The sequence below is a fragment of the Citrus sinensis genome, chromosome 7, assembly GCF_022201045.2.
Source record: "Citrus sinensis cultivar Valencia sweet orange chromosome 7, DVS_A1.0, whole genome shotgun sequence".
Lineage (NCBI taxonomy): Eukaryota > Viridiplantae > Streptophyta > Magnoliopsida > Sapindales > Rutaceae > Citrus > Citrus sinensis.
The window spans coordinates 17,299,318-17,327,144 of record NC_068562.1 but is presented as its reverse complement, the minus strand read 5'-3'; the positions used below and the strand labels follow the sequence as shown (position 1 = coordinate 17,327,144).

The following is a 27,827-nucleotide window of genomic DNA, read 5'->3' as shown; positions in this document are numbered from 1 at the left end:
CTCTAAAAGTGAATGCAAAGTAGTGAATTGTTTGGATTCGTGCTTGGATCAATCATTTTTGTTTATTTTAAGATAAATGATTTTTTTTTAATTTAGTTAATTAAAAATTAAAACAATAGTCAAGGGAATCAAGATTTTGATTGAGATTTTCAGATATTCTAAATTATAAATTGGGAAAAATTTTATATTAAATCTCAACTAATTTTAAATCAATTTTTAAAAAATTTATACTGAACTAAACTCTATATGGTTCAGGACGAGATTCCCAATCCCAATAAAAAATCGGATGATTCTACTAATTTAAAGGTAATATTCTAAAATATATAAATTGAAAAGTGGCATAACTGTGATTATTTTGAATGAATTGGGTAATAAAAAAATAAAAGAAGACATTAAATTCAAAAGACAAGACATGACGCATGTGCTTGATAAATAAAAGGGCAATTCCATATGCCACCTATTTTTTATATTTTTTCAAAAATATACAATTTTTCTTTTTATAAAATTCCATCCAAAATTTACAAAATGTATTATTATTTTACTATTGTCTAAACGCCATAAGAGAATTTAACATAATATTAATATGCTGATTGTTTTGCTCTTTTAATGTAAAATTACTATTTCACCGATCTAAATGACAAAAATATTAGATGACTTTGATTATTTTTTGCAATTTAGATATTAAATAAAAAATAAAATTATAATAAATGAAACAAAATAATCAAAATTAAAAATGAAAATAATTAAAAGAATTAAAACCCAAACCTAATCCCAAACTCAATCCAATAACCAAATCACAAAACCAAAAAATTAAAAGAATTTAGGCAAAGTAGTAGAGAAGAAGAACGAAAAAAAAAAAAAAAGCATCAGCAGCAGCAAGGCGCAAAGCCTATCTTCAATCTATTTCAAAATGAAACAAGTCTTCTTACTTCCTCGCACCAAATTCAGCTTCTTCTCTCTCTCTCTCACTCTCTTTTCTTTTTCTAATGGTCAGCCTCTTCTTGGTCTCCAACAAAAATTGTAGTCTCATCTCTTCTTTCTCTAAAAAAAAAAAAATTCATTACCTTCTCTTCTCAGTCAAATAAATTTTGTAGCCTCTTCTCTTGTCTTTCACTCATTACCATCTTCAGTCACGATAAGTTATCCTGCCACTGCGTGACATCACTGAACGCAGCATCAAGTAGATTCAGCACCCCCATTCCTCACACCACCGCGCCTTGCCACACCATGCCACCAACACTAGTTGCTGTTCACCAGTGATGCATCTTTTTGTTATTATTTGATTAAAAATTAAATAAAATTTCATTTTGATTTTGATAATTCTGACGTCAACAAATTTCTAATAGAGTTTAGACCACAATGAAACAAGTGAAAATAATGTCAACTTCAAGGGAAATTTTATCAGAAAAAAGAAAGAAAAATTTGTGCTTTTTTAAACTTGTGTGAAAAATGAGTAGTAAGTGGATAATCACTTATGAATAAAATAAAAAATAATGTAGTAAACACGTGTCTAATCGAATTGTTTAAAGACCGATTGACCCAGCATCCCTGTTTTTTTTTTAAAAAAAATTTTTTCACAAAAGTGATGATGATACAATCAAGAAAAAGAAAGCATTTATTTCAGGCATTCTAATTGGGATCATGAATCAGGTGGAAATTACCAAGCATAGCTACAAGATAAAAGATCGAATTAATTTCAGTTTCATCATTACTTTTATTTATTTGTGATGTTATAATAGATGGTGGTGGGTCAATTTCCTACGTTCTATGCAATTTAATGCCATTAATGCAATCACTCGGACAAAAGGCAGAGTGGCCTCATAAACAATTATGAGAATAACAGTTTGAGTTTCCACATAATATTCTGAGGTTAAATCCCTTATTTAATTATTTATTGTCTTCCCTTTATGAAATGTGAATAGAATAAAAGTTTCTTATGAGAGTAAAAATTTGGGCAAGAAAAATACTTTCATTTCTATAATTTTAGCTTCTCTAAAGCCTAAAACCGCCGCCTAGCAATGTTGGATACCATATTTCTTCATTAGGTTGGATACCATATTTCTTCATTAGGTATAGAGAAATTTTCAAGATTTTGAGTTAATTACTTTGGAAAAAAATAATCAATCAACTCAACAAGTGTGTAATTTTGATTTTATTGACTATGCTATCCATTGATTTGTTAAAAGTATTATTAATTAGTTAGATAGATTCTTAATTATCAAATGGATGAAAATTTAATCTTCATCATATTTCTACATATAAAATTAATGGAGTTTGAAATATATTTCTTTTTACCTATATAGAGAACAAAATTTATGTTAATGCTATTTTTTCCTTTAAAACTATTTTCAGTTGAGTATTGCAAATTGCAATATTGGTGGATATGTAATTTTGACACTAATTTGAATACTTTCAAATTTCAATTAGCTAGTGTTAATTAATATATCCTTCAAAAGTTGGTTGAGAGACTTGAATCCTCACATTTTCACACAGAATTTCTAACAGTCAACTCCTAACACCCTTTTTCATCATTTCGTTTCTCAATAAAACAAACAAATACATACACTCTCTTTTTCTCTCTCACACACAAACACATCAATTCCTTTTCTTTTAATGTGTTTTTAGACTTCATTCTGCTTTGTTTGATAATTGACTTCATTCTTTTAGACTTCAACATGTCACCATTTTTGCTCACAAGAACCATTTCATCAACCCTCTCAAGACAACTTTTTTTTTTCCTGGTGTTGAGTAATGAAAAGTACCAGCTCAGCTATGTCCTCATCTCTCACCCTGAGGCAAATCTCCCCAGTTGAATGGCCCAAGCAGAGTCCTGGTAAATATCGTGTACGGGCATGTGCCAACTAGAAACGAGCACCGACCCGAGATATGTACCGACCAGATGCTCATCACCTAAAGGAAGAGCACACGATCTCACGAAATCACGACAGTTTCGCCATGCCCCGAACCATGGGGGAGAACACGACATCCCACGTTTACCCACGATTCGGTGGTTGGAGGCCCATGAGGGTCTGCCATCACCCGAAAATGGGGGGCATGAAGAATACTCAGAAAACGTGGGATGATGGCTATAAGAAGCTGAGAGACCGATGAAGAAGGGGATGAAAAAATTGAGAGAAAAGGGAAAACTCTGCCAAATTAAAATCCGAACTCATCTTTACACAGATCTTCGATACAGATTGTGCCGAGAATACTGTATTCAGTTTACTCGTTTAAATCATACAATTTACCCGTAAACACCTTGTTCTAACTTAAGTATCGGAGGGTTTACGCCGGTAAAACCACCGGCGTCTCTGACTTGTTTCTATGAACGCATGCTTGGAAAGGCGAGAAAGGGTGATTTGGGTCCCAGGAACACGGGCAATTGCTCGAGCAGGGAGAGTGCAACCTTCCCTTCGTGGACAACACAAACGTTGGTGGAACGATCAGGTCGGGCAAAGGACGACCAGATTTCAGCATCAACACCTGATTTTCTCATTGCTATGGGGGAGTCCACGTGTAGCAAGCCACCCACTCGTCGAACCAAAGACTTCTTTGCCTCTCCTGCGCTCTCTCTAAGCCTTCTATAACTCCAAAATCCTAAATACTTTATTGTTTTATATTTTTTTTCGTTATTTGCTTTGCTATGTCATTTTTTAGTAGTTTATTTCATTTTTGTTGATGTGGGTGTTGTGTTCTTGACGAATTATTAATTATCATTAGCAGGCTGGAGTATTCCGGGACACGGACGCTGCGGCGGCGATGAATAATGAGGTGGAGGAAGGAGATGAAGGCAGTGGAGGAGCAGGAGAATGATCATCAAGATCGGATGATGACTTTGATGGAGGTGGTGATGATGATCAGCAAATTAGAGAAATGGAAGCGTATTTTTTGGCTCAGTGCAAACTAGTTGGAAAGGCTTACGTACCCACTTGGAATGAACTACCACAAGTACGCCTTTCAAATGCAAATGACAAAATTTATCAACATACCTTTTATTGATTACAAAATTTATTAACATATGATAAGCATTTCTGCGCATTTGTTACTTTCATCATTGATGGTCATCATGAATATTAGAGCTATATATTTTCACCCATGCAAGATCTCAGCATAACTATAACCATAAAGGTAATATTCAATTTTTTTGGCCAACTGATCAAAGCATCTAACAGGAAAACGCTTGGGCTAAAAATAATGGATGCAGAGGAAATTTGGGAATCTATGAAAACCTCATGTACCAAAACAAGCAAGGTGACAAGCCTAACAAAAAATAATAATAATAAATTATAAAAATAAAAATAAATTCCAACCTGCCTAATACATGAGCCACTTTTGTTGCTCATCTTCATCTTTCCTCTCAATTGCCTTGAATGTTGAGTACACTGGTAAAGCAACACCCAGAGCAGCTGTACAAGCACCCAATAATGACAAATAAAAATAAGAATAAAAAATTATCTAGATTATTTAGCACTGGACACGCAGACCGGACATCGCCATGTGGCACTACTACTCACCGTAAGGTGAGAACCGTGTTCACCCACAAGATCATTACTCCAAGATTAAATTGATATCTATGTAGCACATTACAATAATAGTCGATGCAAGGTTTTGCGCACATGATTTCTCTATTTTCTTTAGGATAATTTCTCTATTTTTTTTTCAATTTATTCATAAACGTGTGAACTGTGAAGATAACTGACATTTGCACTTCAGTGAAGTGACTCCTTGGCAGTTTTTTGCGTGGCGAGCAAGGAGAACAAAACGGTGTCGTTCACTATGAAACTTGGGAAATTTATGCTCAGTGGCCGAGAAGAATCGGTGTCGTTGGATCAGGTTGTGGGCTTTTCGATGGTTGATTCATAAAGCCCACGTAAATCAATTATACACATATTTTGTCATGTGAATTCTAAAAATTCTTAATATTTTTTTTTTTTGGGGTATCGATGATATTCTGATCAGTGAAGCGATTTGTTTTAATCAATTTAAAAATTGTAGTACAAATACTCATGTATTAGCACCCTGCACTGCTCAGATCTAACTACTGAAGAAGAAAAATTTTAGCTTTAAGTTATTAGCAGTATTAGAAGTGAATGAGAGTAACTGTCGAATCAAAGTTGTTTGAAATTAAATCTCTTTGAAACAAATCGCTTTTGGCGAAATTTGTTTCCCTCAGGGTCTTAACGGTGAATTCAACATTGGTAGTTAATTTCAATCATCATCATCAAAATTTTATAATTATTATTATTTCCTAATACGGTGTGTGGGTGTGACGCTCGTCACTGTCAGTGGGCTGGGAAAAGTTGAATGAAGTCACCGCTTGTGGATTTTTGGGTAGGGAGCATGGAGAACAAAACGGCGTCGCTCACAATAGAAATTTTGTCCGTGGTGACCAAGGAGATGATATGGTGTCGTTAAGGCTAGAAATTTAAGAGGATTCCACTACCCTGAGGAGGTCTTCTTCTTGTTTCACCCTTTTCTTATAAAATATAATATAATTATATTCATTAAAATAAAATAATGTTACATTTATTTAAAAGTAAAAATATCATATCTATTTAAATAATATTATTATATTATTTAATAATAATACATTTATTAAAAATAATAATATTAGGCTTATTAAATATAATATTATTATATTTATTTAATTTTAATAGTATTATATTTCTTTAATATTAATTAATTAATTAATAATAATAATAATAATAATAAATAGTTTATTCTAAGAAAATATTAACCTTGCAGTATATTATTAATAATGATGTTTCATTTGTGTTGCCCTTATCAATAATTTTAGTTTAATTAATTAAATTAAAATTAAATAAAAAATTGTGGTTTATATAATTAAGAATATTGATAATTATTATTAATTTATATAATTAAAATTAATAATAAAATAAATATTTTATTTTATAAATATATTTTTCATTCACTTGTAACTAAAATCTACAATTTTTTAAATAAGGGTAAAATTATAATTTAAAACAATTGACTCTTAATCTAAAACAAATAAACACATAAATGGAATTTTGATTCCTATTCTATACTCTCATTTTAATGTAAGTAAACAACCTATTTTTACTCTCAATCTCACAATTCCTGCTCTAATATGAGAAGTAAATGCTACCTAAATAGCAGCCAAAGGTATCAAAAAGGAAGCAACTAGACTGATCCAGGCCTAAGATCTATTAAATAAAATTATGGTCCAGTCTCATTAGATAGGCGTGTTAGCTTTGTTCTAGTCCCATATAGGGATGGCAAAAAATCCCTACAAGCACAAGGGACTGTTACGTTAAAATTAGGCGTCAGGTCTAATTTTATCTATATTTTATAAAAAATTGAATAGGGATATAAATTTTTATACCTATTCATTGGGTGCATTAGGTATGGATATAAAACACTAATACGTGTACGCAATTACTAAACCCTTTGACCATTGTCTACTTATTTATTTTAAATATTTTAAAAATTAAAAGTAACAGCTAAATCAAATAAATTCTAAAGTAAAAAAAATTAAAACTCTAAAATGTAAACATTAGCAGTTAATAGCTTAGTATTTGGATTGACCATCCTAGACATTTATTTGAAGATTTTAGTTGTTTAATGTACTACTCATTTGCTAGACGATCTATAATCTTAACCTAATCAGAATCAAATGAGAATTGAATAATGTTTAAATCAAGGTTAGTCAAAGGAGTGAAGGCTGGACAAGGCAATGCCAACATGAAGGCTTTTATTTTCGATCCAAATATCTAGTAAAATATTAATTAAAGTTGAACTTAACAATCATCAGATTATAGTGAATATTTACTTAAAATTCAAAATGATTTTTAAAATTTTTTTTAGAATAAATGTATAATTTAGGGTGAAAAGTGTGGAGTATATTGAGAAAAGTTGCAGCATAATAGCAATTTTTATTGCCAACTTGGAACTGAACCTTGCAACTTAATGCCCTTCCCTACATTTCCTACATCTTACAATTTAGTAAAATATATTGGCTGCATATTCATCATCAATCTATAGACTACATTTCCTTCTGTGTTTCTTAGGAAAAACAAAATGTTTGTTTTTTTAGTAGATAGTCGATGCTTCCAATGCGCATCAACACCGTCATGCAGTTATGCTGCAAATTATGACGTCTATTTATAGATAAATACTTTTACTTGTAAAATTATGATTCATTATTTTTCATATGTTCAATGTTGATATTATTTTTGGAAAATGAATATTAGATTTGCAAATTAACTAAGAGTTTCAACAAAGGATAGAGACATTAACAGTTGTACCAGAGCGCTTCTAATTATTGCTAGCAAGAAGTGCTTAGTTATATAATTATGATATTTAAGTGTGTTTGTCTCGCACATTTTTAATATATTGTTGCTTCTATTGTAGGCTATCGTTTGATAAGATGCATTGGAGACCCCTGGATTCACACTTTTTCTTTTTTTTGTAAGACTTTGTATCGTAGGCTTGTATTTGCATCTGTGTATACTTTTAATTTTTGACTTGGAGACTTGCGGCTTGATGTTAATCTCTCATTTTCAGTATATAATTTGAACTTTATGGATGGTATCATGATAATTAATTTTAGTGTTGTACTGTTGTAATGAACAATGTTGAATTTTTGTTGTCATTGACAAATATCAGGAAAATGAGATAAAATATTGACAAATAGTCAAATATCACAAAATTATGAATAATTAAGCATTACAAATTTGTGACAGCTTCCACCTGTCACAAAACTTGCATCCAACCCATTACTTAATGTGGCCGCATTTAGGTGGTTTTTTTTTTGGTGACCGTTACTACCTTTTGTTACTGCACGCCAAAAGTACAGTTAAAAAGCATTTGCAACGGTTACAAAGCTTTTGCAATGGCCGCGTATGTAACCCCTCTCTGCCGTTACATAGCTGTCATATAGGCCATACGTAACTGCAAAATAGTGGTCACATAAATAACTTTTTCTTGTAGTGGGATTAATTAGTTTGAAAATGTGTTGAAATTAGACAAGTAAATTATTATATTACTCCTATTTCGCATTTTGCATTCTGAGCATGGTGAGTGGTTAGTGAATGAGCGTGAGTCTCCTAAAGAGTGCTGGAAAGAATTGTTCATAAATGAGAAGATGAAATCATTCATCTTGTTGAAAAAACCAGTGACATGATCGCTAAATCATTTTTTTTTTAAAAGATAAAAAGAAAAACAAACATTTTGGTCCAGTTGAAATCATAGGCAACAGATGATAATATTTCTCAATTGGGTTTCATTATTGACTGTGCTTAAACTCCTTAGTGCTGAGAAATGAAAAGAGCCAAATTCCCATGAGTATGGAATATTCCTAGGTAACCTCAGATAAGAAGCTTCAAATTGTTCAAATCATTTTCCTCTTGACCTAATTGCCATGTTAAGAAAGAGATTAAGAACTAAAAAGGTAAAATATAGGTCAATTTTCTTCTAGTAATGTTATTCTATCCTAACTCAGCCGACTGAGTTGATTCAGCTTCTGTTCTTAGGACTGAGTGAAGAATCTTCCGCTTGCAAGGCGACAACGATGTCCTCAAGTGACCCGGAATTGCAGAATCTCTTCGTACTAGAGAAGAAAATTCTATATTCGGAACCACTTCTAGAGATTATGGTTCCCTAACAGGAAATTCACATCAAGATCAATCTCCATAAGTGACTCTGAAAGAGAAGTGCTCATCAATACTCATTTTGTTGAGGAGAAGCTACTAATTTGTTAATAATAATTTGTCCATCGAATCAAATTAGATGTCAAAGAATATCTACGGAGAATCTGTAATATCATGAGATTGACATTCTTCAAATTTCATATATGGTTTAAATAAGTAAGTAAAAGCAACTTCAGAGATCAATAAGAAGTATTAGTACCTAAGGGATTGAGTGAAAAATATTTGTGTCTAAAATTATCCTTACTTAATTAAGAAATAAAATTATTAAATTTTAAAAAATAATAATTATTACTATTTATATTGAGATAAAAAATTAAAGAAATAAAATTAGTAAAATATAGATATATTTTTTAGTTAGCAATCAATCATGATTAGATAACTTTACCTTTGCTCATTGTTCCTATAGAAGAAATAAATTTTTATGTGTATTATAATAAAAACGAACGCACACCATTCACAAGGACAACAGAAGGTAACCAATTTTCTTTTTCCCCTCTTGCTCCTAATGATAAATGATTGATAAAAACGAAAGTATTTTATGCACTAACGCAAACCTCGTAAGGTGACCTGGATGGGCTGATTACATTAATTAAGCCCAGGAGAGTCCCCAGGCTACGATATGCTGAGAAGCATCCTTGGTAACAAGAGAGATCCACGGCCCGAAAATTCTTCTCGCACTCGTGCGAGCGGCTGAGACACGTGTGGAGCTCCGAATTTCTTCAATGGTATTTGGCCGATTACACAGTTATTCACGGTGCTTACAATCTTGCTGTTCATTCTTTTTTTAATAAAATGATATAAAATATCATTTATTCATTAATTAATAGCTCTATTAATAAAAAATTATAAATAATGAAATTTTAATATTATTTGGTTACATCTTGAGTAGAGTTTTTAATTATTAAATATCATTTAATTGACGACCAAATAACACAATCTTTTTTTATAAAAGCTTTGCTTATTAAAATTCTACTAATAGAAGCTCTACTTAAATAGACTTTGCTTGAAAATATATACCAAACGAAGCCTAAAAAACTTAAATGACATGTCATGATTTTATTCAAAAGCTTAGCAAAGATTTGTGTTAAGTCAATTATTATAGAGTTAGCATCTTATGGCAAGTCTAGTTAAATTTGAAGTTTATTTATTGCATATCTTGTAATAGAGATTAATTTATTAATTCCCTAATTTAGTGAGATTCTAATTTATTAGGAATATCTGTTTTCTAATTTAATTAGATGTCTAATTTGAAGGTTTTGTTAAGAATAGATTTGTCGACGAATAATTTCTCATGTGTTTTTCCAACTACAATTGGTGACGTAAATGATCTATAATATCTCTTTTTAGAATATAATAGATTGCAAGACTCACTTCGTAATTCCATTGGTGATTTGACAAGCTTGAAATCCTTGGATTTGTCCAATAATAATTTCTCTGGGGCTATTCCTATACCATTAGAAAAACTTTTAGATCTCAAAGATTTAAATCTTTCTTTCAATACGCTCGAAGGAAAGATTCCTAGACCTTTTAGAAATTTCTTAGTTGAATCATTGAAGGAAATGAATTATTGTGTGGCACACCCAATCTGCAAGTTCCACCATGCAGAACTAGAATCCACCACACATCAAGGGAAAAGGATCCTCTCCTAGGGATTGTCTTGTCATTGAGTACTATATTTATAATAGTACTCATTGTGTTGATCTTGAGATATCGAAAGAGAGGAAAACACATACCAGATGATACTAATATGCCACCAGCAACAATTTGGAGAAAGTTTTTATACATAGAACTTTTTCAAGCTAAAACAGATTTAGTGAAAGCAATCTAATTAGCAGAGGAGGTTTTCAATCTAATTAGCAGAGGAGGTTTTGGCTCTATTTATAAGGCAAGAATTCAAGATGGGATGGAAGTTGTGGTAAAGGGTTTTAACCTGCAATATGGAGGAGCATTTAAGAACCTTGATGTTGAATGTAATATGATGAAAATTATTCGCCATCAAAACCTTATCAAAATCATTAGCAGTTGTTCAAAGGATGATTTTAAAGCATTGATATTAGAATACATGCCTCATGGAAGTCTAGGTAAGTGCTTGTCTACAAGCAACTACATTTTGGATTTTTTTCAAAGATTACACATAATGATAGATGTTGCATCAGCTGTGGAATATCTACACTTTGGTCATTCAACACATGTAATTATTCATTGTGATTTAAAGTCAAGTAATGTATTGCTAGACGATAATATGGTTGCTCATTTTTTGGCATAGGCTATATGGCACCAGGTTTGTTCCACATTAAATATTTTTTCATTTCTTTAATATTTTTTGATATGTTATTTATTTCTTACGATCTTCATTTGAGCATATTATTGTAAATTATTTTATCGTAGTATATAATTGTTGAAATCCATTGAGTATTAAAGAGAAGGAAAAGTATCCGCAATGGGGATGTTTATAACTTTAGGATTATGATAATGGAAACATTCAGCGGGAAGAAACCCACAATTAATTTTTTTCATGGAGAAATGACATTAAAGCATTGGGTTAATGATTTGCTACCCAATTCAGTTATGGAAGTTGTTGGTGCAAATTTGCTAAGTCGGGAGGACAAACATTTTATGACCAAAGAGCAATGTATGTCATTTGTCTTCAATTTGGCTATGGAGTGTACTGTGGAATCACCAAAGCAGAGAATCAATGCAAAGGAAACCGTAACAAGATTCTTAAAATAAGAGAATCAACTTGTTGCAATGAGCATCATGAGCATCATGCATCATGACTATAGAAAATAGATTGAACGTTAAAATCTATGGTTATGAAATTAATTTTAAAAGTCATGATTAACTTTCACATGGACTTGTTCGTAATTAAAAAAAATGTAATCATATATAAGTCTCATTAATTTTATAATAAAAATAAAATATAAAAAATATGAAATTACTAAATCAAAACTTTGATATTGGAGAGAATGCACATCAGTTGCATTGGTAAATTATTATGCTAATATGATATCTAATGGCTTATAAACTAGAGTGTATGGAAACATAAGCTATGATTATCTTTTTTGTTAAATTATTAATGTTATAATATAAACTTTGAAAATTTGTGATGGCTTATTTTAAATTGCTTATGAAAAGTAAATTTCAACCTTTTTTAAAAAAAATGCAGTAAAATAAAAAAATTATAAAAAAATAATTTTTACAAATTTATTAAATATTATTTTCATAAAAAATTATGAGATAAGAAATTTATTAAATTTCTACTTTAATCCCTAGGGATACTTAATGTCCCACCATGCTATCATCAGTCAATGTCTTAATGTCTTTGCTTTTATTGACTTTTGTCTTCTTTTTCATTGACTGTGCAACTCGTGATTTCTGAGTTGGGTTGAGTATCGACAAAAATGTTATACCATAAAGCACACACAATTAACTCCTTTATTTTTGGAAGATAATTTTTGGAATTTTTCTTGGACTTATCGGCAATTGTGAATCCTCGAATCATCAAACGAATAGCAAAAACATTTCAACATCTGTTTTCACGTGGAGAGGAATCTTTTCTCGCCTTCAGTCCTTTATTTTCACGCGGAGATAAATTTCAGTTTCATTATAAATAATAAATAATTGGCTTTGCAATTATTTATAATAAATACTTAAAAGTCTTGGGTGTCAAAATAACTTCTATGATGTTTTATCAAGTAAATACTTGTTTGGTTTTTATATTTTGATTTAAATACTTATTTAATTCTTATATTTTAAAAAGTACTTTAATATACATTTATTATTAAATATATTATACTATCATCTTTACTTTTTCTTTACCTTTATAGTACTACCCTATCAACAATATTCACATATACTCCTCAACCTAGCTATTTGTTATCAATTCGTTTGAGAAATTAAAATTAAAAAAATATTTAATAAATGTGCTTTTATTGAGTCTTGCTTGATTTCCTGGGTGTCAAGAGTGAAAACAATATTGGGCTTCCATTTGTTCCTTCTGCACTTGGGCTTGCTTATTGGGCCATTTTACTGTTAACCATGCCGGTGATCTTCATATCGAACAATTGCCCCTTGTACTTTGTGCTTTGGTGCCAATGTGCAAAACGACACGAACAAATAAAAATTTGTGATAAACATAATGACTGAATCATGCTATAATCGTCATTGAAAGAAAATCAAGTTGAATTATTACAAGTGCTATCCACGAATAAGAAATATAATCATGCAGCAGCTTGCTTGTATAATAATTTGTTCATAGAGTTTTTGGGCATCGCCAGGAGTTAATTATGGACAAACTTTTATCTGATTTAGAAGCCAGACCTTTAGATATCGGTTCGTATTATAATTTTAAACTAAAGATGACTTGTTCAAAATCAAACCTCAACACCAATGTGATTCATATATGTTGCTCACAAACTTATGATTAAAAAAAAGATATTTTAAGGAAAAAAAATCTCTAGTCTCAATCCAAGTAAATATTTTTCTACGTGGAAGGCAGCAGAACAGTCTCTACAAGTATCAACATGAGTCTCCAAGTTGGATTAGGATTCTCTCTTAATTTTTTTTTTCTCTCCTAAACTCTGCTAGTTATTCAAATCTTTTTTTTTTTTAAAGTTGGCTTAATTGTAAATAAAATTAAAAAAAAAGCTGACTTGATTATCAATATTAAAATTTAAAATTCAATCTTAGCCACTCACTAAACTATGAGAGTAAAAAATAAAAATAAAAATAAAAATAAAAAAGGACTAGGGATAGGAAAAGATCGTTGTTCCTTTTGAATTCACGGATTAATGGAGCAAAATTTTGAGACAAATGTTAGCACTGATATAGTAGGGACATTTAAATTTGAACAAACTTTGGTTTGTTGGGTGATTTTAAAGATGAAGAAGAAATAGGGTGCTTATCATTTTCGAAATCCTATAGTAGTAATTCAAAGCCAATGATCTTAATTAACTTTTTAAGAAACAACCATATTAATTAAAATGAGAGATACATATTAAGCTAAAACTAGGATAGTAGGAGCCATTGATCTTTATACCTCTTCTTGATAATTGAAACACTAAGCCAAAATAACGCTTTAAAGAGCAAAATTTTAGAACCCAAAATTGTTGAATTTGCTCTAAAAGCCTCTCCGGTGACTTGAGGCAAATCCGTATTGAGTAATAACCACTCTGGTGGGAAAAATTGTTACATTTTTTCTAGGCATGAAATGGTAGCTTTGTTTAACTCTAAAACATCTTGAGAGTTTGTGTTTATAGAGATGTTTGAATATTCTTTCTGTACGAAATTTATGCGTAGTGCACTGATTTAAGTTTCTATATTATAGAGTTTGTGGAACTCTAAAATATTTATAATCTTCTTTGAAATAGCATAAAAAGTGGTGTAGCGGTTGATCTTGATGGTACCCGCTTAGTAAAAGACTGCAAATACATTGGCCAATGTGCTTTTCATTGAATGAAGTGATGCTTTTGAAAAGAATTTCAATATTAGGTGTATGTTGAGACCAGATAAATATATGTTACTTAGAGGGAGATACAAACTTTTGTTGAGCTCAAATAAGTTGATTTGGTTTTAGGTGAAGACACCTCCTCGGAAATGTATACTTTCTGAAGTTTGAGGAGCTAACTAAGGAACCGAACAATTGAAAAGGTTTCATACCTGCTATGACCATGCCTGGGGTCCCAACCCAACTCAAGGATGTCTTAGCTATGGGTATTAAATGTTTATTTTTAAAATTACTATAATTAAAAAATTTTATATTATTAATTATTTTTATTTTATTTTTCTTTCTCTCTCATCATCACCATCGCCTATCATTGGAAGGTTTGAATTTTTCCGTAAGTATGGGAGTAAAATTTTAGATCTTTTAGAAAATATAAAGAAAGGGGTGAATAGAATTATCATTTGTAAAAATGAATTTTACTAACATATGTTATATAATGGGGCAAAAGTTTGATTGTAAGTTCTAGCTTTTCGAGAAGGCCTAAATGAGGAAAGGTCTATAAAAGATTTATGAAGATTTTAATATCTTAAAAAATATTTTCTGCAAAATTAACAATATCAACTAGAACTAATGTAGGACGTTATTTTAGAAATTTTAAGATTCTAGAATTTTATTATTCTAAGATTTCTATTTTAATTAGAGTCAATTATGGTATTTTATTATTTTAGAACTTTCTATTTTTATTAGAGTCAATTAAGGCATGAGATTTAGTTAACTTAGAGAAAGTATATTTTATTTCCATTATAATTACGATTTAGTTTTCCTTTTTTTAAGTTAACTTAGGGAAATGAGTTTACTCTATTATAAATATAGAGGTCTTGTTATTATTTTCACAACTTCAGATTCAATTATTTAATAAAATTTCCTCTTTTATAATTTCCTCTGGAATTATCTATCAAAATATCTTTTGTAGAGTTGTTTGGATTAAAACGTTATATAATCTCACTTTAAACGTTATTAAAAATCTTATTGAGTCGTTTGGATTAAAATGATATCTAATCATGCTTCGATTAAAGCGTAACCTAATCGTGTTGGCTTGGTCAAGTATTAGAATGATATTTAGTGTTTTCAATCCTATCAATTCCACTTCCGCTTTGTCTTACCCAATCAGTTTTGCTTCCGCTACTCTCGCTCCATCAAGAACTCACAAAATATTATTTATTCAACTTTTTCTAGGATGTTATGGCCGTGGATTGAGCATAAACCAGCCCAACTTGTGGCGAGAACCAGTCTTCAAGCCACAATCATCCTTTTTATTATTTTGGGGTTATTCTAATATTCTCGTTGAGATCCCTCGTAATTTCTGCTAATATAATGAATATCTCATTGATTTAAAATGTTGTCACCATTGGTGAAGCATAAAGAAGAAGATCACTTATGAGAACAAAAAAGTTAATTATCAATTAGTGTATGTCAATAAATTCTAAATTAAGATAATTCAAAAGACATCCATATTATAAGAGAGGCCAATGAGGTTACTTTCTTAATTCACTTAGCAACCATATAATTAACTTGAAACTTGAAAGAAAAAATTGGGGTACCTTTTAACATTTTTTCTTATTGCAAAACCAGTTATACAAATGCATATTTTACTTTTGCAAGCAAACAATCAAAATTGTTAGTGCAATGATTTGTCTGATAATACCCTTAAAATTGAATTATCCATAGAGTTATATTTTTTTTCAAATTGTTTTCAGACTATTATAGTTAAATCACGATGGTTGATAATGATTTTAAGATTTATTATGAGTGAATTGAAGCAAAGGACACATAAAAAAAATGTTGTAAATATATATCACGAATGAATCATGCTATAAAACGTTAATGAAAGAAAACTAGGTTGATCAATTAAATAAAATTAAGTTGATCGATTATTAATAAGTTGATCAATTGTTTAATTTCAAAATGGTAGCAATAAACAGAAGAAAGTCAAAATCTCAATGGCACGAGATGAGTTCAAAGCAAAGTTAAAAAATATACATATATACAGCCTTAAGGCAATAAATGGATTCAATAATACAAAATCTGGGATATTTAGTTAATAGCAAAATAGACCTACTTCATATGGTATTTTTAAGAGATTATAGAAATTACATGAATATAAGAAATTTTTTATTTTTATTTTTTACCCTAATCAACGTGAAATGGAATTAATAGTGGGATCATCAACTTACATTTACTGTCTAGATGCTGATTGACATTGTAATGATGCAATTAATTTTATGAACTAAGATGGATGGAGATTTTACTAACAACGGAAAATGTGTCTGCGTTGTTAATGCGAAGCTGGAAAAAAATGAAAAAAAAAATTTTTTTCCTTTTTTTATTGTTTCCTATTAGGCTAGGTTTAATGATTTGAATATTAATTTGTTGCAAGTTTATTTGATTTATTGCGATTTTTCTATAAAATAACGTAGAAGTTGGGTGTGCCATTTTACCATTTGTATATTACATCTCTATAAATATGAGGTGAAGAACAAAGTTCTTGCATACAATTTTTTTAGATTTTTTTTTCCCACTCAAAGAAACATCCTGCATAATCTTTTTCTTACAGCAAATGGAGAAAGTCTCGTTTAAACTAACTTTCTTGGTCGTACTCATGATCGTTGCACATGGTTAGTCAATGTCCCAAATATCTCTCTCTCTCTGTATATTGTTTTGCTAATTACTAACACATTTCGCTTTTTATTTCATTTCTCTATAATCATGAATTATTGATCTCAATTTGCAGGCACCACAATCTTTGAGTTACCAAGTGCTGAAGCCTACACTGGAGGGTTACCAATTCGTTGCACCCAAGATTCTGATTGTGTGAGGGACTGTCCATCTAAAAATGGATTTTGTTGTAAAAATGAAAATATACAAATCTGTCCTAAAGGTTTTTGTTTTTGTACCCCACCCAAATCATTATAAGCTGTGATTTATGAGTGTATCTTGAGTATAACAAGAAATAAAGTTCTATAACAACTATAATAATAATAATAATTTAATTTACAATAGAGGCACTTTCACATTATCCCTTCATGTCAACAAATAAGAAGTTATTTCAAGAAGCAAATGGGACGCTCAAAAATAATTTTGAAAAGTTTAAAACTAATTATGGTATTTGGTGATTTTTTTTTAAAATTTTCTTAGGTGAAAATCACCTAATCCTACACTATATTTTTAGTAAAATTTAATATTGAAAAGTTTGATCTTTCATGCAGTTCCACATATAACCTCATATATATTATACAGACAAAAAAGTATCCTTTTTTAATTAGAAAATACAATCAATAAATTTATGAAAATAATAATAATTTTTTTTTAAAATTTGCACACACTTCTTGACCACATTTCTCAACCTAGCTATTTTGTTATCAATTTTTTTTTGAAAGTAAAAGAAATAAAATTAATAAATGTGATTTTAATAAGTCTTGCTTGAGGAAGATTCCATTTGCTGTGTCTGGTGTGTCAAGAGTAGAAAGAATATTGGGCTTCCATTTGGTCCTTTTTCTGTTGGGCTTGGTCATTGGGCCTTCTCATAGTTAATCATGCGGGTGATTTTCGTATCCAGCAATTGCCCCACGTCCTTCGTTGCTTCGGCACCAAGGTGCAAAAGCCAACGAACAAATGAAAAATCATCGTAATTATATATATATTGTTTGAAAAGTTAATTTGTTATCTTTTATTGGAACTAAAGAGTTATATGGCTGCTCAACTCATCCTAATAGATATGTATATAAGAGAGAAATGGTAAAACTTGTGACTCTCACATTTTTCTTGCTTTATATTGCAAGTTGCGATTCTAAAGACCAACGTCCCCATTTTATCCATTCATTATCTAAATTTAATATGTAAATCAACAACCTAATTTATTTTCTTCTTCATCTGTTTAGTTTAACTAAACTTTAAAACTGAATGTCGCTAAAAAAATAAATAATAAATAAATAAACTCTAAAAGTGAATGCAAAGTAGTGAATTTGTTGGATTCGTGCTTGGGTCAATCATTTTTGTTTATTTTAAGATAAATGATTTTTTTAAATTTAGTTAATTAAAAATTAAAACAATAGTCAAGGCAATCAATATTTTGATTGAGATTTTCAGATATTCTAAATAATAAATTAGGAAAAATTTTATATTAAATCTCAACTAATTTTAAATTAATTTTAAAAAAATTTATATTGAATTGAACTCTATATGATTCAGGACGAGATTCCCAATCCCAATAAAAATTTGGATAATTCTACTAACTTAAAGGTAATATTCTAAATTCTATAAATTAAAAAGTGGCATAATTGTGATTATTTTGAACGAATTGGGTAATAAAACAAATAAAAGAAGGCATTAAATTCAAAAGACAAGACATGACACATGAGCTTGATAAATAAAAGGGCAATATTCACTAGCCACCTGTATTTTATGCTTTTTCAAAAATTTAAAAGACTAGAATCCACCACACATCAAGGGAAAATGATCCTCTCCTAGGGATTGTCTTGCCATTGAGTACTGTATTTATGATAGTACTCATTGTGTTGATCTTGAGATATGGAAAGAGAGGAAAACGAATACCAAAGTCCAAATGATACTAATATGCCACTAGTAGCAACTTGGAGAAAGTTTTCGTACCTAGAACTTTTTCGAGCTACAACGGATTTAATTAAAACAATCTAATTGGCAAAGGAGGTTTTGGCTCTATTTACAAGACACGAATTCAAGATGGGATGGAGGTTGTAGTAAAGGTTTTTAACTTGCAATATGGAGGAGCATTTAAGAACCTTAATGTTGAATGCAATATGATGAAAAGTATTCACCATCAAAACCTTATCAAAATCATTAGTAGTTGTTCAAATGATGATTTTAAGGCATTGGTATTAGAATACATGCCTCATGGAAATCTGGGTAAGTGTTTGTATACAAGCAACTACATTTTGGATATTTTTCAAAGATTAAACATAATGACAGATGTTGCATCAGCTGTGGTATATCTACACTTTGGTCATTCAACACCTATAATTCATTGTGATTTAAAGTCGAGTAATGTTTTGCTAGACAATAATACGGTTGCTCATTTGAGTGATTTTGGCATGGCAAAACTCTTACTCAGAGAAGATTAATCATTGACTCAAACACAAACACTTGCCACCACCGAGTTTGTTCTACATTAATTTTTTTATTTCTTTAATACTTTATGATATGTTATTTATTTTTACGATCTTCATTTGAGCATGCTATTGTTAATTATTTTATCTTACCATGTAATTGTTGAAATCCATAGAGTATGGAAGAGAAGGATAGGCAACCACAAATGGGGATGTTTACAGCTTTGGGATAATGATAATGGAAACATTCAATGGGAAGAAACCCACAGATGAAAATTTTCATGGAAAAATGACATTAAAGCGTTGGGTTAATGATATGCTACCCAATTCAATTATGGAAGTTGTTGGTGCAAAACTGCTAAGTTCATGTCATTTGTCTTCAATTTCGCTATAGAGCATTACTGTGGAATCACCAAAGCAGAGAATCAATGCAAAGGAAATTGTAACAAGACTCTTAAAAGCAGATAATCAACTTGTTGCAATGAATACCGTGACTATAGAAAAAATATAAATAGATTGAACGATAAAAATTATAGTCACGAATTTGATTTTAAGACTTATGTTTAAATTTCACATGAACTTGTTCATTGTTTAAAAAAATTTGTGTAATCATGTATAAGTCTCATTAATTTTATAATAGAAAATAATATTAAAATATAAAAAAAATATGAACTTGCTAAATCAAAATTTTGATACTGAGAGAACTCAAACTAGTTGTGACAGTAAATTGTGGTGGTAATACGATACTAATAGCTTATGTATTACAGTGTATGAAAAAAATAAGAAATAATTATTTTTTTGTTAAATTATTAATATTATAATAGAAACTTTGAGAAATTGTGGTGGCTTATTTTAAGCTACTTATGAAGAGTAAATCTCAACTTGTTTTTAAAAACTGCAGTAAAATAAAAAATTATAAAATAAATAATTTTTATAAAATTTATTAAATATTATTTTTATAAAGAATTATGAAATAAGAAATTTATTAAATTTCTACTTTAATCCCAAATGATACTTAAGTGTCCCACCATATGTCTTGCTGTCTTCGCTTTCATTGACTTTTGTCTTCTCTTTCATTGACTTCGCAACACGTAATTTCTGAGTTGGGTTGACTATTGACAAAAATGTTATAACCGATGGGCCACTGATTTCTTCATCTTGGAAGATAATTTTTGCAGCGAGATCGACAAAAACTAATTCAAGTTAAAAGATCAGAAACGAGTGCCCCTAACAAATACAATTCAAGCCGCGGAATTTTGTTGGACTTATCGGCACCTGTGAATCCTCGAAGCATCAAACGAATAGCAAAAACATTTCAACGTTTGTTGTCACGTGGAGAGGAATCTTTTCTCGCTTTAATTTCTCTCCTCTATTTTCTGATTTTTCTCTTTCACGTGGAGAGAAATTTAGGTTTCATCATAAATACTTAGAAGCACTTGCGAGTGTCACTCCATCATAAATACTTAATTAGTCATTACCCGATTGTCTTCTGTTACATTGGCTTTGCAATTCATGACTTTTGAGTCGAGCTAAGGATCGACAAAAATGTTATAACCCATAAAGCACGCATAAATACTATTCAATGGCCCGCTAATTTATTCTTCTTGAAAGAGAATACGAAAAATATCAGAGAGAGAATGCGACCGTGTAATTAAATTTAAATTCCAAGTGAGCAGTCACACTCTCACCATCGCTATCTCTTATGGGTGTCAAATTTAAATTTGAAAATAGGAAAATCTCAGCACGTCTTTGTGATAACGTTACGGCACTGTTTCATCTAAGTTTTAATTCTCATGACCTCTTTTAATAGATAAGTCTTGGGTGTCAAAATTTTGAAACATTCAACTTTTGTGATTTTTTATCAAGTAAATGCTTGTTTAGTTTTTGTATTTTGATTTAAATACTCATTTAATTCTTATATTTTAAAAAGTACTTCAAAATACTATTAGTATTAAATATATTATATTCTTATCTTTACCTTTATAATGCTACCCTATCAACAATATTCTTAATATTAATTAATTTATCTAAAAAAATTTAATAGCAAGTTAACTAATTATTAATTACCAAATTAATCAATAAATATCATTATGAAAGAAATAGTATTTTTTGTACTTTAACTAGAATCTGACAAACAACTATTTTTAAATAAATTAATATCAACTAACTGAAAGTAATATTTAATATCATTACAATAATCTTACTAATAATTGTATACAAAAATTTAATTTACCAAATTAATCATAAAAGTAAAATAATAACATAAAAATTTCTTTAATTTTTATTTTTTTTAGGCTAATTTGATGAATTAAATTTTTTCATTAATATCTCCAAGATTGTTATTGTAAGGTATTACCATTAAAACGAAAATATTAAAGGCTGGAACCTAATATATTTAATAAGAGAAGTATTTTGAAGTATTTTTCAATATATAAAAATTAAATAAACTCCTAAATTAAAATATAAGAACTAAACCATATAAACAAAGCTCTTGCCATTGAACAACGTTTTTATTAAATCCGATGGCTGAATCCCAAAAGTTGAAAGTTTTGATTGGATCCACATAATAAGAAGAGAGTAAAATATCCAGTGATTCGGAGTGGACCTGAAGGAGTGACTTAATGCAACGCGTTCGCCGAAAATTATATTACACATCTGACAAATTAATCAGTATGTATGAATTAACTATTATGTTTTGAAAATTTTCGCAAATAAAAGTAATATAAACATTATGTTGTGTTTTTTTTTTTTGAAAACGAGTTTTCTTTCTTTTGCTCTTGCATTTGCTCTGTACTTCATCATCGTTCAATCTCAATCTCTTGCAAGTTTATTATTAGTTACGAAATTCTGTAGGATTGCATGCACATGACGCCTTTGTAAACATTTATTTTTTCCGGAGAAAATTTTAAAAATTTAGTTCTGTCATCATCCCTAATAAAAGTGAAATGAAAATAGTACTAATTGTAACCCATAAAGCACACATAATTAACAGGCCACTAACTTCTTCTTCTTAAAAGAGAATTATATATTGCTCAAAGAGAATTTCCATATTAGCCAATCATAGGTGATAAAAATTTCCAATTTCCACATGAGATATTCATAATTTGGAGGAAAAAAAAAACCAATTCAAGTTAAAGATCAGAAATGAGTGTCCCTCACAAATACAATTGAAGCCACATATTTTTCCTTTTTGGTTATATTTTTGGGTCCGGCTACGGTGCAACTATGGTACCGTGCCACAGTTGCATCCAGCCGTTGGATGCACTTGAATAAGTGGGGTCCACTGACATCCAACGGCTGGAAGCAACTGTGGCACGGTACCACAGTTGCACCATAGGTTTTCCCTATATTTTTATTGGCACTTGTAAATCCTTGAATGATCATACCAATAGCAAAAACACTCAAACATCTATTGTCCCATTGAGAACTGTTAAATTCCTTCAATGAATATGAATACTTATATAAAAATAATAATCGGTTTCATTGTCTCTTCTTTCATTGACTTCGGCAATTTGCGTCAACTTATGACATCCTCATTGACCCGTGAAGAACTTTTTTACCCAACGACACCACCGGTTCGTACAATTTTTTTCAGAACTAGTAAATTATCTCAAATTCAGAAAAAGCATATAGAAATATAATTTTTTTTTTCTAGGAGCATTATATGTCTTGTTACTATATATGGAGAATAATTTAATTTTTTTTTAATGAGTAGAACTATTTTGCGATAAGTTAATAGGATGATTATAAAGGAAAACAAAACTTACTGCAATCATCTTGAGTGTGGACCTGAAGGACTGCCTTGACTCAGCGGGTCCACATACAATTTTGCACCTTTCAGCAAGTTATGAGCATAGCCTTTTCACTCCTCTATTTTCTTTCTTGCTGCTTCTTCGAAATTTCGGTTTCATTATATATGCTTGGAAGCAGCTATGAGTGTTCTTGCATTATCAATCCAATTAAGCACACACTTACAATCTAAATATTCTAGTCTCATGGAAAGAATTCCTTCTGCCCGGATGATGCTCAGATTTCTCTTACTCCATTGCTTGATTCTTTCCTTCATGATTGCATCAGCCAACACTACAAGTATTACCATAGACCAACAAGCCCTTCTTGCCCTGAAAGGTCATGTAACTGATGATCCAACCAATTTTTTGGCTAGAAATTGGAACACAAGTAGCTCTGTCTGTAGTTGGACGGGCCTCACTTGTGATGTCCGTACTCATAGAGTCACAGCCTTGAATATATCTGGGTTAAATCTCACGGGCACTATCCCTTCTGAACTCGGGAATCTTTCGTCTCTTCAATCACTTGATCTCAGTTTTAATTGGTTTTCTGGTTCCATTCCGGCCTCTATCTTCAACATGTCTTCTTTACTTTCTATTGATTTTAGAAACAATACACTATTTGGCGAACTCCCACCAAAATTTTGCGATCACCTTTCCAATTTGGAATCCCTATTTCTTAAAAGTAACATGTTTCATGGCAAGATACCATCCACTTTATCAAGCTGCAAACGGCTGCGAAAGATATCTTTATCGCTCAATGATTTTTCGGGGACCATACCAAAAGAAGTTGGCAACGTGACAACGCTTATCGGGTTATATCTTGGAGGGAACAAACTCCAAGGTATGATCAATGAGTTTAATTAATTGATGAAAATTAATAATGTCTCACATTTATTAATCCTGTCAGCCTATAATTATTTAATTCTATTGAGTAATTTTTTTTTTATCTCTCTTCAGGCAAAAGCTTTTTTTATTTCATTTTTTTCTTCTTGAGTGTCGGTTAATAATCAGTTAAAATAGTTAACGCATATGTTACCCATGGATTTTAGGAGAAATTCCAGAAGAGCTCGGGAATCTTGCAGAATTAGAGGAGTTATGGCTACAAAATAATTTCTTAACTGGAACCATTCCTTCATCAATCTTCAATCTTTCTTCTCTATCGAATTTGGATTTGTCAGTTAATAACTTGACAGGTAGTTTTGGCTAATAATATGCATTTGTGACATCAACATAAAATATTTGACATGAAATCACTGTTTATCTTTATATAATTGGTGATGCCATCGCTAACAAATGATTTCTTAACAGGCATCGTTCCTTCTCAACTTGGGAATCCATCTTCACTTCAAAAACTTTATCTTAGCTATAACCAGCTCTCTGGTCCAATCCCTTCCTTTATGTTATTTAAGTCTTCTTTACTAGAAAATATTCACTTTGAATATAAAGATATTATTTGGTGAACTCCCAGGTGAACTCCTTGCAAATATTTGCAGCAACCTTCCTCTTTTGCAAATCCTGTTTCTAGACGAAAACAACTTTGACGGCAAAATCCCATCGACTTTACCAAGGTGCAAACATCTACAAACATTATCTTTGTCGATCAATGACTTCTCGGGAGACGTACCAAAAGAAATCGGCAATTTGACCAAGCTTAAGTATTTATATCTTGACCAAAACAAACTCCAAGGTATGTATGATTTCTATTTATCTCATTTTTTTAGTTATCACTCCGAGTATTTTACCTGGACCACTGTGCGCTCGTTCCTAGAATAACAGGTGTTTATTTGCTTGAAAATCAATTTTGTTTAAGCATTTTAATTGGAACCCTTATAATAAATGTTGACGGTAACTTTGAATCAGCAGAGAATTATAATAGATAAGGGGATTTGGATCCTCTCATATTCTAATCTTTCTTAAATTTTGTATAAGATCATGACACGTGTTGTTTATGCCTTTCTTAGTCTATGATTTAAATTATTTTACGCTTTCCTTATTCAAATTAAAACACATCGTTTCATTGCCTAATTAAAATTCTAAGACTAACGGCTCTAAGATTAACAAACGTCTAACAAGCATAAACCTTCTATTTCTTTCACTTTGTTAGTTTTTCTCTTTCTCTTTTCTATTGCATTTTCTTCTATTTTGTGATCACTCAACAAATTTTGATAATCTATCAAGCAGATTAGATGTTTTTCTTTACTTTCTTTTTTTTGTTTTTAATAAGTTAAAATAGTTAAAGCATATGTTACTGATGGATTTTAGGAGAAATTCCAGAGGAGCTCGGGAATCTTGCTGAATTAGAGATGTTATGGCTACAAAATAATTTCTTAACTGGAGCGGTTCCTTCATCAATCTTCAATCTTTCTTCTCTATCGAGTTTGAAGTTGTCAGTTAATAACTTGACAGGTAGTATTTGCTAATAATATGCATTTGTGACATCAACATAAAATATTTGACATGAAATCACTGCTTATCTTTATATAATTGGAGATGTCATCGCTAACAAATGATTTCTTAGCATGCATCATTCCTTCTCAAGTTGGGAATCCATCTTCACTTCAAAAACTTTATCTTAGCTATAACCAGCTCTCTGGTCCAATCCCTTCCTTTATGTTATTTAAGTCTTCTTTACTAGAAAATATTCATTTTGAATATAAAGATATTATTTGGTGAACTCCCAGGTGAACTCCTTGCAAATATTTGCAGCAACCTTCCTCTTTTGCAAATCCTGTTTCTAGACGAAAACAACTTTGACGGCAAAATCCCATCGACTTTACCAAGGTGCAAACATCTACAAACATTATCTTTGTCGATCAATGACTTCTCGGGAGGCGTACCAAAAGAAATCGGCAATTTGACCAAGCTTAAGTATTTATATCTTGACCAAAACAAACTCCAAGGTATGTATGATTTCTATTTATCTCATTTTTTTAGTTATCACTCCGAGTATTTTACCTGGACCACTGTGCGCTCGTTCCTAGAATAACAGGTGTTTATTTGCTTGAAAATCAATTTTGTTTAAGCATTTTAATTGGAACCCTTATAATAAATGTTGACGGTAACTTTGAATCAGCAGAGAATTATAATAGATAAGGGGATTTGGATCCTCTCATATTCTAATCTTTCTTAAATTTTGTATAAGATCATGACACATGTTGTTTATGCCTTTCTTAGTCTATGATTTAAATTATTTTACGCTTTCCTTATTCAAATTAAAACACATCGTTTCATTGCCTAATTAAAATTCTAAGACTAACGGCTCTAAGATTAACAAACGTCTAACAAGCATAAACCTTCTATTTCTTTCACTTTGTTAGTTTTTCTCTTTCTCTTTTCTATTGCATTTTCTTCTATTTTGTGATCACTCAACAAATTTTGATAATCTATCAAGCAGATTAGATGTTTTTCTTTACTTTTTTTTTGTTTTTGTTTTTAATAAGTTAAAATAGTTAAAGCATATGTTACTGATGGATTTTAGGAGAAATTCCAGAAGAGCTCGGGAATCTTGCAGAATTAGAGGAGTTATGGCTACAAAATAATTTCTTAACTGGAACCATTCCTTCATCAATCTTCAATCTTTCTTCTCTATCGAATTTGGATTTGTCAGTTAATAACTTGACAGGTAGTTTTGGCTAATAATATGCATTTGTGACATCAACATAAAATATTTGACATGAAATCACTGTTTATCTTTATATAATTGGTGATGCCATCGCTAACAAATGATTTCTTAACAGGCATCGTTCCTTCTCAACTTGGGAATCCATCTTCACTTCAAAAACTTTATCTTAGCTATAACCAGCTCTCTGGTCCAATCCCTTCCTTTATGTTATTTAAGTCTTCTTTACTAGAAAATATTCATTTTGAATATAAAGATATTATTTGGTGAACTCCCAGGTGAACTCCCGGCAAATATTTGCAACAACCTTCCTTTTCTGGAAATCCTCTTTCTAAGCGTAAACAGCTTTGACGGCAAAATCCCATCGACTTTATCAAGGTGCAAACTTCTACAAACATTATATTTGTCGGTCAATGGCTTGTCGGGAGACATACCAAAAGAAATCGGCAATTTGACCAAGCTTAAGTATTTATCTCTTTACCAAAACAGACTCCAAGGTACGTGTGATTTATATTTATGTCATGTTTTTAGTTATCACTTCGAGTATTTTACCTGGACCACTGTGCGCTTGTTCCTAGAATAGCAGGTGTTTATTTGCTCGAAAATCAATTTTGTTTAAGCATTTTAGTGAGTCTATGATTTAAATTATTTTAGACTTTCCTTATTAAAATTAAAATACATCGTTTCATTGCCTAATTAAAAATCTAAGACTTAATGGCTCTAAGATTAACGAATGTCTAACAAGCATAAACCTTCTATTTCTTTCACTGTGTTAGTTTTTCTCTTTCTCTTTTCTATTGCATTTTCTTTTATTTTGTGATCACTCGACAAATTTTGATAATCTATCAAGCAGATTATATGTTTTTCTTTACTTTCTTTTTTTGTTCATTTTTTTAATTGTCTTTCTAGGGTCCAAAATCAAATGGAGAATTAGAAAGATTGAACAATATCTATAAGTGTGAAAAGTTAAATTAATTTTAGAGATTGCAAATAGAAATGGTGTTCAATTGATGTTGTCTACTTCATCTGTCAGTTGCTATTGCAGAATACCATGACAGTAGCGCATCCAATTTTAATCTAATTCCATGACGTAAGTTTGTAAAAGAATTAAGAATTAATTGGCAATGTTTCTTCTTTGCTTAT

The 27,827-nt window shown here is 30.6% G+C and overlaps 1 protein-coding gene across 1 annotated transcript in view; it reads left to right on the top strand.

Moving 5' to 3' along the window:
• The window catches only part of LOC102611469 (LRR receptor-like serine/threonine-protein kinase FLS2), a 145,306-nt gene that overhangs the window by 114,435 nt on the left and 3,044 nt on the right, over positions 1–27,827 (top strand). The window contains exons 13-20 of the mRNA XM_052431602.1: positions 24,115–24,258; positions 24,374–24,445; positions 24,534–24,752; positions 25,328–25,471; positions 25,747–25,965; positions 26,544–26,687; positions 26,803–26,874; positions 26,963–27,181. Of these exons, the coding sequence (XP_052287562.1) occupies positions 24,115–24,258; positions 24,374–24,445; positions 24,534–24,752; positions 25,328–25,471; positions 25,747–25,965; positions 26,544–26,687; positions 26,803–26,874; positions 26,963–27,181 (1,233 nt within the window). The remainder of the gene's footprint in view (positions 1–24,114; positions 24,259–24,373; positions 24,446–24,533; positions 24,753–25,327; positions 25,472–25,746; positions 25,966–26,543; positions 26,688–26,802; positions 26,875–26,962; positions 27,182–27,827) is intronic.